The 17,315-nt window shown below is 52.9% G+C and overlaps 2 protein-coding genes across 2 annotated transcripts; both read right to left on the bottom strand.

Moving 5' to 3' along the window:
- Positions 1 to 36: 36 nt before the first annotated feature.
- ASB10 (ankyrin repeat and SOCS box containing 10) lies at positions 37 to 8,255 on the bottom strand. Its single transcript, XM_066313035.1, has 5 exons — positions 7,827 to 8,255; positions 3,535 to 3,802; positions 2,533 to 3,037; positions 681 to 794; positions 37 to 435 (listed from the first exon to the last, which is right to left on the bottom strand). Exons 1-5 carry the CDS (start codon positions 8,116 to 8,118, stop codon positions 250 to 252), a joined length of 1,365 nt encoding a protein of 454 aa, XP_066169132.1. The 5' UTR covers positions 8,119 to 8,255; the 3' UTR covers positions 37 to 249.
- Positions 8,256 to 15,868: 7,613 nt separating this feature from the next.
- Positions 15,869 to 17,315, bottom strand: H2BK1 (H2B.K variant histone 1). Its single transcript, XM_066320248.1, has 2 exons — positions 16,809 to 17,315; positions 15,869 to 16,124 (listed from the first exon to the last, which is right to left on the bottom strand). The coding sequence occupies exons 1-2, from the start codon at positions 16,926 to 16,928 to the stop codon at positions 15,888 to 15,890; spliced, it is 357 nt and encodes a 118-aa protein (XP_066176345.1). The 5' UTR covers positions 16,929 to 17,315; the 3' UTR covers positions 15,869 to 15,887.

Genomic DNA, 17,315 nt, shown 5'->3' with positions numbered 1-17,315 from the left:
CCTACCTGCTTTTGTTAGTCTGGAGTCTCTTCCTGATTGGTATGGACAAACAGAATGCTCCAAAACAGGTGCACAGTGCAGAGCATAAGGCTGATTGGGACTGGGACACAGCAACAGGCTTGACACAGGGGCTGATGTGGCCAGGCAGGAGTGGGGTGAGGGGAAGGGGACAGCTGGGAAAGCACAGACTGCATTGGCAGGGATGGAACATCTGCAGAGAAAGGCACAGCAGGACTGGAACTGCCAGCCCTAGTAGAGAACATCCTCGAAGCCCAGCAGCAGGAAGTGGTGCAGGGCACTTGGCAGGTGCAGCTGGGACAGGACCAGGAGCAGCCGTCCCTCCAGGAGGGTCCTGAGGGTGCACCGAGCCAGGTGCTGCAAGGAGCGAGGTCTGTGCCCCAGGGAGAAAAGTGACTGGTAGAAACATGGGTATTTCTACAGAGAGAAGAAAGGACCAGAGGCACGCAAAGCTGAGGATATTACCCTGGGACCAGAGGTAGACATCCACTTGCCTCACCATGGAGCATCCTCCCTGTCCCCAAGAGCACCGCCCCTGTGTCCTGCAACTCTGCATGGCCAGCCCCAGCTCTGCCCAAACCCCCCAGGCCCAGATGTCCCTGGCAGCCCACCAGAACCTGAACACATGTTCTTCAGGCAGCAGTCAGCATTTGTTCCCTTACCTGTACAACCTCTACTGGAACTGCTTCCACCCAGTCCTCAGAGACACGCACGTGGGTGTAGCTGTTCACCAGGGCCTCGATGACACGTGGGCAGCTGTGGCAGTACCTCAGCACCTGGCCAGGGAGAGAGTGATGCCTTGATAGGCTACCTGGAACAGAGGCTAGACAGCATTAAAGGAATAAGGTAGGTATTTATTAAAAGGCCTTCAAAGGATACACCTCGGGAAGTACAAGAGCCTGGCTGTGGCTCCACCCAAGATGGATGATGGATCACACATTTTCACATTTTTAGAAGTTTTGGTCCATATACATATTGGGGTTAATTGTCCAATTACAGCTTCAGGTTATGAGGTCCCATCCTCCCAGACTGATCTCCTCAGCTGGCTGTTTTTTATAGTTTTTGGGCCTGAAGCTATAATGGCATCCTTGGTTCTCAGGCTGGAAAAGGACCGTTTCGTCTAACTAAACTGTGAGAAGAATTGGCTAACATTTTATAGGAAGTCCAAAGTTATATACTAAAGCAGTACAGAACCTGGAAAATATGAAAGCTAAAACTTAAGGCATCAAGAGCAGGTGATCACCATCATGGGGCAAGATCCTGCAAGCCCCACTGTCACCTCCTAAAGTACTGTTCAATCCAGATGTGGTAAACCCAGTGAACTCCTCCCCTTCCCTCATGCTGACCCAGGAGAGAAAAAACACTGCAGGTATGAAGCACCAGAGCATCTCCTCCTTGCAAAGAGGAGGACTGAGCCCTCACTCAGCATGCACAGCATGGCTGCCTTCAGCACAACCAGGCCCCCACAGCTTCTCCTCAGACACAGGGCCATTGCACATGGCTGGAATGACCACCTGCATCAGCTTCACTGTGCAAGTAGCTCATAAACAACAAGGCTCTGCTTTACACCAGGCTCCTTACCTCATACTCTGGCAGTCAGAGCATGAGCCATTCCAGGGCAGGGACTGGGACTCATTTTGTGATCAGCCAGAGCACAGCACCCTGAGCCTCTGTTGAGAGCCACACCAGGGTCTCAGGGATGCAGGATTGTGCCTGTTTGGTGCAGGGCACAGAGACATCTGTAGCTGTGTCTAAAGCAGCGCTGTGCCCATGTCAAGGGCAGCACAGAGCCCCAGAAGACTTCACACATATTTGTACAACATCTCTGGTGTGTCCCACATTCACGTGGGTGCAGGTGACACACCAATGCCACACACCTAGCAACAGAACAGCCTTTGGAACACACCCCACGCAGGCAAAGCTCAACAGAGGCAGATTTCCCTGGCTCTGGGCTGTCACTCCCCATGGCCCAGGCCAGCAGTAGCTGTCAGAGTCTATTCTGGCGGTACCAGTGATCCTCATTATCTGGCGTTAATAGGAGATTAATTAGTGTTAATTGTTGATTTTCCTGTATTTTCCCAAAGGGGAGAGCAATCTGCTGATCTCCGGGCTGGGTAATTATTGCACTGCTCAGGAATTAAGACAGGAAATTAACCCTTTGTCTGCTGGTGTCTTGCAGAGACAGCAGGAGTTGGAGGGTGTGCACCTGAGAAGAAACATCTCCAGAGGAAAAGGACTAACACTTTCCAGAGCAACTAATTACGGAAACAGGGTGAACACTGTCCACACAGCTCTAGCAGACAGAAGCAGGAGAGTCCTGCAGCAAAACACACTACAGGAGAACACACCAGTATTCCCATACCAATAATGCCAATTGTCCCTTCCCAGGCCGTGGGCAGAGCAGGGCAGGACAGCGAACAGGCTGCCATGGAACAAGCCCTGCTGTGACAGACCCTGCTGTGACAGCCCTGAGGTTGTTCACAGGCTTCCCCTCCCACCACACCCCCAGCACACCTTGAGGAGGGAGCCCGGCCAGATGCGGACGGCTCCGTGGTTGAGCAGCGCTCGCACCACGAGCTCTGGGCCATGCTCCAGTTTGTAGGCAGCCACTTGCAGGATGTTGTGCAGGGCCGTGTTGCCACCGTAGTTCATGTCGTTGACGTTGGCCCCTCGGGCCAGCAGTAACTCTGCGATCTGAGCGTTGGCATTCTTGCAGGCCAGGTGAAGGGGGTGCTGCTGGTCCCGATCCGCAGTGTTGACACTGGCCCCGCTCTCCACCAGCAGCTGGCACACCCGGTAGTAGCGGTCCATGTCCTGGGGCTGGTGCTGCTGGGCACAGGCAGCGTTCAGTGGCGTTTGCCCCTCCTTGTTCTTTAGCTCCAAGTCAGCCCCGTGGCGCAGAAGCAGCTGGACGTGCTCTGCCAGGCCGTGCCGTGACGCCACGTGCAGTGCTGTGTCGTGCTCCTCCTCCGTCTGACTGTTCACAGTGGCACCGTGCTGCAGCAGCTGCCGGACACACCTGTGAGGGCCAAGGTGATTTGGTGACCATTGCTCATCTCCACATCCCATCGTGCTGCCCAGCCCTCACATCTGTACCACCCCACAGCTTTTCCCCAGAGTCCAAAAATCCCTGCCCCTCATGCCCTGGAGCAGTGGTTTTAAGCCAGGGTGACTGGTGAGCAGAGATACCGTCACCCTAATACCAGCTAACTCTGCACAGACCTCTTGAAGTGTTGTCACACCTGACGCCTGCTCGCATAGGTGGTGCATCTGCACAGGAGCACCTTGAACATTACAGTGTGACCGCTGGCTCCTCATCTCCACCTACCGAGGACAAGAGCTTGCAGTCACCTGTTTGACCTCAGACGTGATCCTGGTCCAGGAACAGGCACCGAGGCCACCCCCATTCTGCACCCACCAAGCCACCTTCAGGGATGAGGAGGAACCCCCTCCTACACGGGCTCGGGCTCGAGGGGGAGGGCGGCTGGCTGCGCCCCCAGCCCGAGCAGAACTCACTCGATGGAGCCGGAGCTCTTGCAGAGGTGCAGGGGCCTGTAGCCATCCTCGGAGACGGCCTCGGGGTCAGCTCCGGAGGCGAGCAGCAGGCGCACGCAGCCGGCGCTGGCGGCCGCACAAGCCTCGTGCAGCGCCGTCCTTCCCCCGGGGGCAAAGTCCACGGCGGCGCCGCGGAGCAGCAGCAGCCGCAGGCACTCGGTGTAGCCCCGGCCGGCCGTGATGTGCAGCGGCGTGGTCAGCTCCTGCTCGTAGCTCAGCGACCACAGTCCTGCGGGGGAGCAGAGGTCAGGGGGCCGCATCCAGCCGCGGCGCACAAAACCCTGCCCGCCTCCCTGAAGTGCCTTGTGTACATCCCCCTGAGAGACTCGTGTTTCCCCTCAAAGGACTTGAAGTCCCTTCCCTGCAAGATCCCTGCGTTTGGAGTGGCCCGCCGAAGGCGGAGATCCCTGGGAGGCTCTCAGGCCATGCAGACACGGAGCTCCAGCGAGCAGCAGCCCAGAGCACAGGCTGTTCTGGGCAGTGTGCCCTTCACCTGTGCCTCAGGTGGGCACATGGGGTTTCTGGTGTCAGGAGCACAGCAGATGAAGGCTCTGGGGCACCAGCAGGGCCAGACACCATGTGTGAAGCACCCCAAACACAAGGACCTGGGCAGTAAGAGAGGTGTCAGAGCCCACTGCCGCACACACGGGGGTCTCAAACCAGCCCTAAGCAGGGTGCAGACAGCAAGCTACAGCAGAGATGGGCATCTAGAACCTAGGAGAGAGGAAGGGGCTGAAATGCGCCAGCTCTCAAAGATGCTGACCCAGCACAAACCACCGCTGAGCTGGTGCAGTCTGCTGCCTTACAGACTCCAGGAAAAGAGCTCCTTGAACTGTGCTTCTTGCTGCCTACCCAGGCTAAGCTGGAGGACAGCCCAGACTGCATGGCATGTTACACACATTACATCCTCTTAGTTCCTTCTTGCAGAGGCAGTATGTGGCCATCTGTGTTTTCCAGGGCCACGTTCAAACTGGATCATCTCAGATCTAACTCATATTGTGATAGTCTGGCACGACCCACAGTGGGAGATGGCAGCACAGTGAGAGGGACCAGCTTTCCTGGATGCTCCCTGTGCCCTCAGAAACAGGAACCCGCTTTCACAAGGAACACATGAGAACCTGACTGCATCCCCACGCTCTTGTTCCCGTGCCCGTTCCTCTGAACCCAAGCAGCACCCATAACACACAGCCCCAGCCCCAGCCGTGCCCCACAGCAACCAGCACAAACATCACACGGTGTTTGGCCCATCACAGCCCACTGCTCCCCATACTCAGCCCGCGGGGGTTGAAGCGGTAGTTCTTCCACTCCTCCAGGTCACTGGTGTCAAACACAGCCTTGGGGCTCAGGTTGTTCTGGGGATCTCTGAGGATCTCAGCTACAGCCCCGTGGTCCCCCGCCAGCAGAGCCTGCCAGAACACCTGGGCAGGGCCATCCACCTGCCGTGTGCGGATGGGCTCCTGGCTCCCGTCTCCTCTGCCTGTGATGCTGCCCATAACAACAGCCAGACCCGCCCCAGAGGCCAGGGCAGGACCTGCTGCTGCACCCCAGACTGGCTCTTGGGCACAGCCCCACCAGCAGCCCGTGTTTGGGCCGAGAGTCTGCCTGCCAGCCCAGGGTGTCCACACCCCTCTCTTTGGCTCTGCCTGGGCACAGCTCAAGTCTCAGCTGTTCTATTTTGGGAAACCTTGTGACCAAAAGCTGGGGCCAAGAGGCTGATAAAGGCTCTCCACTCAGGCAGCAGTAGCTCAGCAGTGCCCTGCTGTGAAGGGAAAATTCTCAGGAAGGGCAGGGGAGCTTGAAGGGTAGAAATGGGAATGGGACATCATTAAGACAGTAGGGAGGGAAATGGTTTCATGCCTGCTCAACGTGCTGCCCAGTGCTACCCAGACCACAACAGCACAACTCCAGCAGCTCCACACATATTTCCATGCCTTTGTTCACCCCTTGGCTCCACACGTCTCCAGCACTGCACACCCATTTACCAGTTGCACCTGAGCCATTTGCACTAGGAAGGTTTTTAAACAAGCTACTTAATCAAAGCCAAAGAAGTGGTACAAATAGGTACAAGGACGGGAAAATTTGGAGGGAATTATCCTTTAGACCCTCCCCACTTTCTCCTTTTTCTTGATATCCAGCCCTGCAAAGCCCCTGCAAAGCTTCAGTGCTCCCTTTCAGTCCTAATACAGTGCCCTGACTGGTTGCTCACTGCAGTCCTGTCACCTGAGATGGTGATTTCCTCTGGCCCCACTTGGCTGCATACAGCCAGCCCGCCACCTCAGTCACAGAAGAGCTCATGTGGCATTAGCACTGTGTACATATTGTTCACACCAGGTGATCTACAGAACATGTCAAACTGCGTGGAAAGCTAGTAGAGTTCAGTTGAATTCTGTGTCATGGAGCTACTCAGATCATGCATCTAAACACTGGTTAAGTGACCCCAATAGACCACCAAGCAACAATTAGCAGGGGACCGGAGCAGAGTGTAAGACAGGGAACTTTACCCTTCTCTAGTAATGAAAATAAATGAGCAAGTTCTGACAGTATGCTGACAGTATCCAGTTTGCTCTGTCTGTGCAGACTTCACCTTGTCTAACTAAAACTTAGCCTGCAAAAATGTAAAGGAAGGGAAGTCCCTGGCAGATGTTCTTACCCAATGAGACCCTCTATTAGCCCAAGGGTATAAGCAGGTTTCCTATGAGAGCCTGAGGTTCCCAGTCATGCACCAAGGAGGCAGAAAGCTGTGTACATATCAGTGACACCAGACAGTTTACACTTCCTCTGGGCACCTTAAAATACCAACGAGGTGATCTGGGAAAGACAAGGTCACGAGAACCTACTGTTAAGGTCACTGAGTCAGTTCTAAGAACCTATCCTTGCATGGTCAGTGAGATACAGAGACAAGCCTCGGGTAACATGAAGGTTGGTTTTGGTTTTTTGTTCTGTATTCTCATCTGATAAATCTGGCCGCACATTTTTGCTCTGTGCTTGATGAATGATCACGTTTGGTTGGGTTTTTCATGTCTTCAGACTTTGTTGACTAGAGAAATTTCTGCATGAGGTTGTTCTACATTGTCTGTTCCATTTTCTCTGGGGCACAAACCTTTACAAGCAGAGAGACTGGCTGCTCATGCCTGCCAGCTTAGCATGAGAGAGGAGTTACAACACCCAATTTGTATTTTACTGACAAATGGTCTCAGCTACCCAAAGTGAGTAGCTTTAGTGATTTCATTCCTAAGTAGACTGTAGAAATTCAAAACCTGAGCGGTACAAATCTGGCAACTCAGTAAATAATCTTTGCCACTCACAAGTAGCAGCACATGCATCTGCAAGCCCACACACCCTATTTGTCTCTTGCTGGAGTGGATCCCCACAAAAAGCTGTTGCCTGACTAAGCATTAGGACACTTGCTCCTCTGGGAAAGCAGCTTCACCAACAGATCCTCCATTGTGGTACAGGTGGCTTTTGCCACCAGCCTTCTGTAGAGGAGGGAGGTAGAGTTAAAGGCCCTTCCCCACTTGACACTCTTAAATCGTGGGAGTCTGCCTGCACCACATCGCTAATTGACAGCAGCAAGAACAAGGGCACAGCCAGGCTGCCCAGCACTCCTCTCCCTTGAACAGACCAGCTGCATTGCCTACTGAGAAGCTCATAGATGGTGTTGATGAGAAGGTAAGTAAAAGGCACCAGAGTGTGTGGAAGCATGTGTGGTAGCCCCAAGATGTGCCTGGGACAAGGTACAGTGAGGTGTACAGATGGAAAGAAACACCAAGAATGATCAGCTCCTATCTCCTGTCACTGAGGAAAGCTTGATTCCACCACCTTTATTGTAGACTGGATTTCTGCTCCCCTTGTCAAATCTATTTCATGGAACAGAACAGCATTCTGATGCCTTTTCACCCATGCACGCTCCCCACCTCACAGGTATTTCACATCCATCCCAGCAATCTCTACCATGACAGTCCTGAGGATGTGCTTCTCCAGCAGCTCTTCCAGTAGCATTAATTCTCCAGTAGCAATAATTCTCATCATCTCCCATTAGATCTGCCTCATGCCACCTTCAACAAACCTACTACTATTTCTGGTACAGCCTTGGAAACTTCTTTCCTCCCACTGAAGCTGCTTTTCCCAAGTCTTTCTTCCCTCAACCATTTTCCATCACTGGGGATTCCTTTCAACATTTTTCTCGGGTTCCTGAGCCCTATTTTGGAGCCCATCCTGGGCATTTTCTATCCCCCCATGTGCCTCATACCCACCACGTTTACGGCTGGTCCAGCGCAGCACATCGCCCCTGGTCTCAATGATGAGATTGATGGCTGCGCTCTTGGTGAAGTACTTCTGCACCATGTCCAGGTCTCCAGTGAAGAGTGCGTTCTGCACCAGCAGATCCCGGCACTCCAGGGGCTCCAGGCGGCTGTGCTGCTGTCCCCAGCCATCTGGGCTCAGGCTGGGCTCACTGTGGTGGGACCTCACACTGGGAGAATCCTTCCACTGAGCTTGCTGCAGCAAACGTTTTGTGGCAGAGTGCAGAGGAAACGTGCAGTCCATCACAGGTAACTAACCTGAGAAGTCTGAGCCACACAGTAGATGAGCTATTGCAGCAAAGAGCCTCTTGTTCAAGGGTTTCTCCTTTGCAGGTTGCTCCTGGGTTCCAGCTCCCCTGTATCTGGCTGGACTCAGGCACAGGCCTGAATCACCCAGTATAAATAGCCTGGCTTGGCAGCTCCTCATCACCACCTCCCCTTCTTCCTAGGGCTTACTTTCAGCTGCTCAGTGCAATCACCAGCACAGACTAGGCACAGCAGAGGGGTGGCAGGTGGCCTGGAAACACCCTCTTTGTGCCTGTTGGCTCTGCAAAGAGCTCCCATTCCATACTGTGCTCCCACTGAGAAAGAGGCAGAGCAAGGTGGGGACAACCATGCCAGGGAGGTAGGTGGGTGAGAGAGAGCTTAGGAAAGGCCTGGATCAGACTCGGTGCCAGAAGTCATAAAGGACTTAGGACAGGGCTCTTCCCCATGGGCACCTGCACAGGGACCAGAAGACCCTCACAAGTACCACCCACTGCTCTGGGAAGCAGCTGTTCCCTGGGGCAGCAAGGCTGGCTGCCCACAGGGCTGGGCAGGACACAGAAGGGCAGAGAGGTGAGCCCTGAGACAAGCAGCTTGTACAACCCAGGTTATCCTGTCACGTTGGCCCCAAACTGGGATGAAGTTCTTTGTAGTGCGGAGGGAGGTGCTGATCAAACAGGGAGCCAGACCTTGCTTGTGTTCCTTTAGGCAGCTGTTTCCAGAGAAGAAAAAATAGTTATGTGAGAACCTTGAAGCTGAAGAGGGTCCATGAACCAGTCCTAGGACTGGGATCATGCTAAATATTCCCATTGCCACAGCACAGATGCTCTGTGCCAATGAGCACCTGCAGCATCCCACTGGTGCTGGACTGGGAGCACATTGTTCTCCTGAAAGATGCAGAAGGTGTCTCTCCAGCTCCACTGTGGAATCCACATCCAAGCTTCAGAGAGTCTCCTCCAGCCAGGTGAGGGGCTCAGAGCAATAGCCCTGACTTCGGGAACTTTGAGTACAGGAATTCTGGATTCCCTAAGAGATGAGGGAAAGGAGAAACTAAGGACTCTTAGTTCCTCTCTAACCTGTCTTTACAACTCGTGCCATTCCTATCACTGGGACAAATGCCATCATTATCCCCCAGCTATGGGCTTGGGAACAGAATCCCAAACTAACCCCTCACACTCAGCACTACTCATGCACTCAAGGCCATCCAGAAAGGCCCCTGGGAGGAACGCCCTGACTGCAGGTGTCCCCCACCCCATTACCTCCTGCACACTGGCTATGGGCAGGGACTGTCCTCACACTCAGCATTTCACAGAACTCAGTCTGCATGTTCCTGACTGCACCAGCTACCCTGGATATTTTCTCCCATTCCCGTGGCTAATAACAAAAAAATACCTCAAACCGCTTCAAACAAACCAACCCAAAATTACAAAGAAAAAAAAAATACCCCAAACCTGCAAAACACAAGCAACCACCTTTAGCATCTCCAAGCCCAGCACCCACAGATGCCAAGCAGGAAAGTCCAGAGGGACACTGAGGGCCCTCAGCTGCAGGCAGAGAAAAGGGTGTCAGAGCCACCCATTTCCTATGCAGAAGAGCAGCCAGCTGGGCCAGTGAGCAAAGACAGGGATGTCAGAACCCAACATGTCCTTAAGCACACCTGGGGCCTTCATCCTCAGCCCACAAATGTTTGGTCACAAGGTAGCACTGAGAAAAACCCCTGGCTAGGAGGGCCTGGACATGATCAGGAAGAAGAGGATGAGGACTGAATACTCCTTGCAGCACCAAGGCAGGACAAGGATAAAGTGGTAACAGGACCCTTGTCCTCCTACACAGGATTTCTATCTTGCATGGCTTGAGGGGACAGCAGAGGGTGCCCACACAGCAGTCAGAAAGGAACAGAAACAGAAAGAGCAGCAAGGCCACTCTCCCAACCAACCACGAACCGGCACCCACAGAACTGCTGCTGCTCCATCAGCTCCCTCACACCTAGTCCCTCCAGCTCAGGCATTTCCCATGGACATTCAGGAGCACAGGCTTGCCATGGGCTTCAGAGCCAGCCTAGGACAGCTGACAGAACCCCTCCAACAGAGCACAGCAGCTGAAAGCCCTGGGGCTTCAGGGTCAGGAATCCACAGTGACAAGTCCAAGGGTTGGCCAGAAAGTGACCACGGGCAAAGGCTAGGAAGCCTGCACAAGTGTTCCATCAGCAGGCAGTCCCCATACACTTCCATTCCCATGGACACCACCCAACTGCCATGATCCGGCTGTGCCTTCTCTCTCATCCCAGAGGACACCACGTCTATCTTGTCAAAAGACGTCTCCATAGGGCCAAGCACTGCAGCCATGGCGGGGAGATGCATTCAGAGCCTCAGAAGGAGGTTGTGGGGAGGGAGCAGCATGCGTGGAGAGGAGCCTGTAAGGAGTTTGTAATATGCATGTGTGGCACGGCCTGCGCAGCGTCATCACAATGGCACAGGCACTTTCCCGCCTCATTGCCTCCCAAATGGATTTTAAATATCATTCCGAGGACACAATTATTTAAAACGCTGAACTAAACACTCACTAATGGGAAAGCGGCGTGTGGCCTGCAGCAGCCATTCCTCATGGGGCCACTCTGCCCATGTCATTCCCTTCTCCAGCCCCACACCCTGCATGGGGCCACATGGAAGCATCCTCCTCCTCTTCCTCGCTGGCCAAACAGGGCACCACTGGCAGCTCTCCAGGCCCATGGACATTGCCTATGTGAGGACACCCCTTTTGTCCACATCCCAGTGACCTCCAGCCCCAGAGCAGCTTCCAGGCACCAGGGGCACTGTGAGTCATTCCCCAGGGCTCCACGTCAGGGGAGCACCTCACCAGACAGCAGCTCTTTCTGTCTCTCCTCAGTTTGGCATCAGGTAATGCAAGGCTACACAGGGAGAGGACAAGGATGAGAACAAGGATGCCTCCTAACCCCTTTATATGGCCCTGGAAGTTATGGGTACAACATAAGATTTCCTTTTTCGCTTAGTCTGAAGGTTTTCACCTCACAAACCCCCAAGCACAGTCCTGAGCCTGGGAGATGAAGAAAGGAGCATTATTGTTGGTTACATCCAAGAATCCAGAGCACACAGAGCACAGAAAGAGGGAAAAAAACCCCAAGGAAACAAACTATTTGTAGCAACCCTTGCTGGAGAGAGCACAGACAGAGACAGTTCCAAGGGTGCTGTGGATGCTCGATCCTGTTACAGCACTGGCAGCATCAGGGATGACACAGCTTCAGACAACAGTGCATCTGCTGGTGGGGAGTGCCTGTCTGACCTTGGATCATCTCCCCTCTCCTTTCCCCCACACAGGGATTCTAAGGCCACCACAAGCTCCCAGAACTCAGAGACAACCTCAGACTAAAGAGAGAAGGAAGTGACAGACCAGCACCATCCCCACACACTTGCAGTTGAGCACAGAGAGGATGAGAGTCCATTGCTGTAACCCCAGCTGTATATCAGAGGTTCATATTTTAACAACTTTGGCATCACCAGGGCTATCCATCACCAGCTCATTTTCCTCCTTGTGCTGAACTGCTCCTGCCTCTGCTATTTGGAACAGTGTCTAATGAGGCACCGGAGCAGCCACCTGGCAACACGGCTGCCAAGGGACACAACATGGGAAGAGGAGAACACACACAGGTCTGCACACTGCTGCCAGCCTCCACTGCCCAAAAAGCTCCCTGCTCTCACAATGGACTTCAGGGATGTTCTGCCCCCTGGTCCTCCTCTGTGTGAAAGAAAGAGCACATGCTCTTGAGCCGTTGCTCTCTTACAGAAAGGAAAACAGAACACAAGCGTTGATGATATTTTCATGAATTCTCATTCAGCGCTAGGGTGCTCTTTTTGAGATTTTGAAGAAAGGACAAAGAAAAAGAATTAATTGTTTTTAGCCCACAGAAATGCATAGCTCAGTCAGAACATAGACGTGGGGTCAGGGACGTGCAACATGACAGGTCTGCAGTGTTGCAGCACTAAAAACTTGCTGTGAGACTTGCAAAGGCACAGGCAGACATGGGCAAAGAGACACACACGGAGCAAGGCAGCCCCAAGACACTTTGGAAGAGAGCCTGCACAGGCTTCAAATTTTGCTTTTAGTGTAACCTTAATATTCTGAGTTGTTCTCACCGTGAGCTGTGAATCACCAGTGGCAGAGCCTAAAAGCAACTTTGCTCAAATGTCACTGGAGCCACAAGCCCAGTCTGAAAGCAGCTGAGCTGAGGCATGCTCCTCACCAAAGCTCATCAGCTAAACACTGCGTGAACCCCCAGGAAAAGACAACCCTGTGTGACATCCTGTGCAGGCACCAGGGAAGCTCCAGGATCCCTGCACAGCAAGAGATGAACTCACCCCCATAACGAAGTGTGAAAGGGACAATGTGGGCAGTGCAGAACTCCCTCATTCCAAGAGCAACCTCCTCCTCCTGCCCCTCAGTGTTGGTGCACCTGCACTACTGTCACAGCTCTGAGGAAACGCAGGCACCTCGTGAGAGGAACGAGGCCAATCTCCAACTCCATTCTCCAAGCCTTTGTTGTGGATGGAGGGGGAAAGGGGAGTGTGACACGAAGCAGGATGCAAAAATAGAGCATTGGAGAATTAAGCACTTACATCTTGAAATCCTTCCTCCCCTGGGGCTCAGGCGGTGCTGGATGCTCTCTCAGACAGGAGGCAGCCCCTCACTCCCCCATAACCCAGCACCTTGTGCTCAGGGCCAGCCCGCACCTGCCGGGAGAGCTGCGGTGTCTCAGGAGGAGGAGGATGCACGATCCCGGCAGCGTGCTCCTGCCGCACACGGCTCCGGGCTCCGGCAGTCACACACACCCATCTCCAGGGCAGGAGCAGAACTGCAGCTCCACGCTGCTGCTCAGCCTCAGGGAGCGCGGCTGGAGATGCTGGGAACGGGAGTCAGCTGCAGGGAACGAGTGAAAAGTAAGGAATATTCTCCATTGCCTCCTCAAAATAAAGGTTTGTAAATTAAAGCTTTGAACTACCACCACCAACGAGCAGAAACGGCTTTATTTTAGAAAACGAGGCGCCCTCTTCCAAGGTCATTAAAAGAGCTTGTAAATGATACATCAGGCACAGGAGCAATAAACTTTCGATACATCAGGTAAACTTTACCAGAATCTAACGAGGCGCCAATGAAATTTCAGCGAGCAAAGATGGAGATCTCCGCACCCCTGCTCTTGCTAGGAGGTGTCTGCGACACTGCCGCTTTCAACAGCCTCTGCAAAAAAGTAGCTAACTTGCCACAGGGGCTGCAAAATCTACAAACCGTCGAAGTCTTTGCTGTCCATGAGGGTCCTGGCTGCTCCTCCGAGGCTTTTTATGCCCCACCCTGCTGGCCTGGCTGCCATGGCCCTGCTCCCTCGCTGCCTTGCTTGCTGGCTTTGAGAGGGATTTCCCCAGGGCAAGACCCATCACACCCCACACAGATCTGCCCCATTGCCCTCCATAAGCCAGCTCAGGACCCGTGGTGGTCACTTCTTTCCTGTGCTTTTCATAATCATTCTTGGTGTTTTCCTTCGCTTTTCTCCTTTATGAAGAAGAAGAAAAAAAGTTGAATTATCACTTTGTATTCCAACACCTAACTTCATTTCTGCTTTAATCTCACTTTCAGGTATGTTTAGAACCTAGCTCCTTTCCACACTTACGGATCAAGGCAAAACTTGCCTCTCCTCACCTTAGGTGGATCAGAGCACAGGCACAGATGGCCCAGTGAGCAATAGAACAAATTCAGCAAGGAGAGGAGCTGCTCACCTGCTCCATGCAAATCAAGGCTGCTCAGCCTCCCACTCTTTGGCTGGCCTCCCCCAGGCCTCCAGTCCATGCCTGCAGCTGCCCATCCCTCTAGCTGCTCTGTCCCTAGTAGCAGCCACACAGCCTCTCCCCACAGCGCAGCCACCACAAGGGTTAAAGGAGGAAAAGAAGTGCAGCCCACCCCTCTGCTCCAGTCCAGTTCTGGCTCGCAGGCCAGACACAAGGAAGAGATTGCTCTTCAGTGCTGTCCTAAGTCAAAAGGCAACAGAGCAGCCAGTGCAGCCCCTTGGCTCCCTCCCCCAGGCAGCCCCAGTCTGCAGCAGCAGGGATGGAGCTGAAGGGGAGATGCTCAGTGCTGCTGCCTCCTGTCCCCTCCCTGGAAGCATCACATACATCTTGTCTGGCCCATGCTGTTGAACTGGGCTGACCCTCATCAGAGAGCAGCATCTGCCACAGCTCCATAGCTCATGAGACTCAGCAGCACCTCACAAAGCTGGTGAAATCCAGGATTGTCCCATTTACTGTCACCGTGGACCTTAACACAGCTCTGGTTCCTGCTGGTGCTCCCAGCCTGACAGTGGGTGTGAAGGTAAGATGTGAGAATCAGCCATCCTGTCCCAAGGTGAACCTGGCCAAAGGCACTGCAACAGGTTGTCCAGAAGTCATGGATGCCCAAACATTCAAGGCCAGGCTGGACAGGGCTTGGAGCAGCCTGGTCTCGTGGAAGGTGTCCCTGCTCATGGCAGGGAGGTGGACCTGGACGGGGTTTAAGGACCCTTTTAACCAAAACTCTTCTATGATCTCCATCCAGAACATGGACCACTTTTTTTTTTTTTTCACCCCACCACAGACCCTGAGGCAAGACCTCTGTGCAGGAACCCAGGACAGCTCCACACATCCTGAGGTGCCATGCTCACAGGGCAGCCAAGCCATCCACCACAGGGTCATGGCTGTGGACACAACACTCAGCCCTGTGGGTTGCCCAGGCTGCACGTCTGTCTGTCCCACCTGGACAGACAGAACACACTCATGCTCCCTTCAGGGCCCTGGATCTCTCCTGTAGGAAGTACCTGGGGATACAAGGAAAGACCGTGGGGGCCAGTCATTAATATATTGGTCCAAGGCAGAACACAGGACACCCAGTCCTAGCCCAGTTTAGAGCCTTGCAAGATAAAGCTCTCTTTAAAGACACTGGAAGCAAGTAGAGAGGATGGCCACATGCCTACAAAGAAAACAGTTTGTTTTTTCTATCAGCAAAGCTCATTTTCCATCAGTTCTGCTGAAAAGGAGAAAGCTTTCACCAGAAAAAAAAAAATAAAACCAGAAACAACAAAACCCAAACAACAGCAATGACAAAAACAAAACACGAAAACAGCTAACAAGAAAAAACTCATTCCCACAGCCCACCAGAAAAAAAGCCCCAACCAAACAAAGAACAGCTTTGAAAATAGTTCATAAACATTAGAAAAGCTCTTTACCCAGTGCCAACTTCATCCTATTGACCCAGGGAGATTTAGCATTTACTCTGGCCAATATAAACTGATAACTTGGGCAGACTCAGCACAGTTAGGAAGCAGTTGAAGAAGGGCAGGAAAGTCAAAGGCAGCTGAAGTTTTTAGCAGTCAGGAATCTGAAAGCTATAGTAAGGAGTTTGGGGAACTGCAGAGAACCCACTATACTTCCCATAATGACCCCAGCTTTCCCCAGGCACACCATGCTCCCAGTTAAATGTGGTAGTTTTCAAACAGCAGCTATTCTCCCAGCCCCACCAGACAATCCCCAGGGTCACAGTCTAAACTCCTCACAATTTGTGACACAAACACTAAAGACACGACCTGTGTTTCTATGCATTTTTTTATTTGCAGGCAGGCAACAGGAGGTTTTGCCTTTTCAGTAGAAGAGCAGCAAACAGCCAGCCATGTAGCAGAAGCAGCCAGGCTCGGCAGGTTTCTCGGGGCCCAGCGGGTCACTTGCCGGTGGTGTACTTGGTGACAGCCTTGGTGCCCTCAGAGACGGCGTGCTTGGCCAGCTCCCCGGGCAGCAGCAGCCTGGTGGCCGTCTGCACCTCGCGGCTGGTGATGGTGGCACGCTGGCTGTACTGCGCCAGGCGGGACGCCTCCGACGCCAGGCGCTCAAACATGTCATGGACAAAGGAGTTCATGATGCTCATGGCCTTGGAGGAGATGGCGAGGTCGGGGTGCACCTGCCAGATGGTAACCAAAGACCACCTCAATCTGCAATGCCCATCACCCCGGAGGGAGAGGGGGCCTCATTCCCCAGCCCAGACAGGGCACTCCAACTCCAAAAGCACTACCCTAAAGGTCTCAAATCATGGGCCACTTTAAACTCAGGAGAGGCTCCCAAAATGCTACAGGAACTTTGGGATTGCACTGGCAGAAGCCTCCTCACAATCCCCATGAAAAACATGGCTCTGAGGGCTGGAAATACTCCAGTCTCCAAGTCCTAGCTACAGGCTGATGCTGACAACTGTGGCCTAGAGAAAACTCATGGCCACTTCCAAAAACACGCTCACCTCCCCATCAAAAATCATCAGCTACCTGGTCACAGGGCTGAAAGGAGCTGTTTCTACTGTACAGACCTCCATGAAATTACTTCTTCAGGCAGAGATCAGCACCAGAGCTCATTCCCTCTAGGAAACACTTTCTGCTCTAGATCCATCTCTACCACCCCTAGAATCCACCCCCTCAATTTCAAAGCTTCAGCTGGGGCTCTCCAGTGCCTGCAGTTACACATTTTTTCTTTCCCCATCTCTTTAGAAACCCAGATTTTTCTTCCCTACTCTTTATGGTGCTAACATACAACAGGCAGAAGTTACTTTACATACAAAGCAGAAGCAGCTTTGAGCAGAAAAGAAGCATTTACTCACCTGCTTCAGTACTTTATAAATGTAGACTGAAAAGGCTTCCTTTCTCTTAGGCTTCCTCTTAGATCTTTTTTCCCCAGAAGCAGCAGCATTATCACGTCTCTTCAGAGGTTCTGAGCTCATCTTAACCTCCAACAGAGCAGCCAACAAATACTGTGAGACTGGTTATTTAGCACCAGCAGTTATTACCATAACCAGCACTGGTTATATAGGCAGCAGAACCTAACCTGCCTCTGCTGCAGCCCCCAAGGAGCAGGATAATGACACACCTGTGGCTGGTGGTTCCACTTTGCACTAAATGAAAAGCAGCTGGCCTGAGAGGAGCTTGGAAGTGACAGGTTCAACTAAACTTTGAGACCTGAGAAGTTTGAGTGTAACCTGGGAAAAGAGGGGCAAGAGCAGAAGCATCTGATTTACAGGGGACAGAATTACCAGAGAAAAGCCATTCCCAGGTCCAAAAGGGGTTTGGTGAAAGGAGGGATCTTGCTTTGGTGCAAGGCTGTGGATTTG

Source organism: Sylvia atricapilla, chromosome 1 (genome assembly GCF_009819655.1).
Source record: "Sylvia atricapilla isolate bSylAtr1 chromosome 1, bSylAtr1.pri, whole genome shotgun sequence".
NCBI classification, from domain to species: domain Eukaryota; kingdom Metazoa; phylum Chordata; class Aves; order Passeriformes; family Sylviidae; genus Sylvia; species Sylvia atricapilla.
Note: the sequence above shows the minus strand (reverse complement) of the source record. Positions and strands in the feature narration are given on the sequence as shown.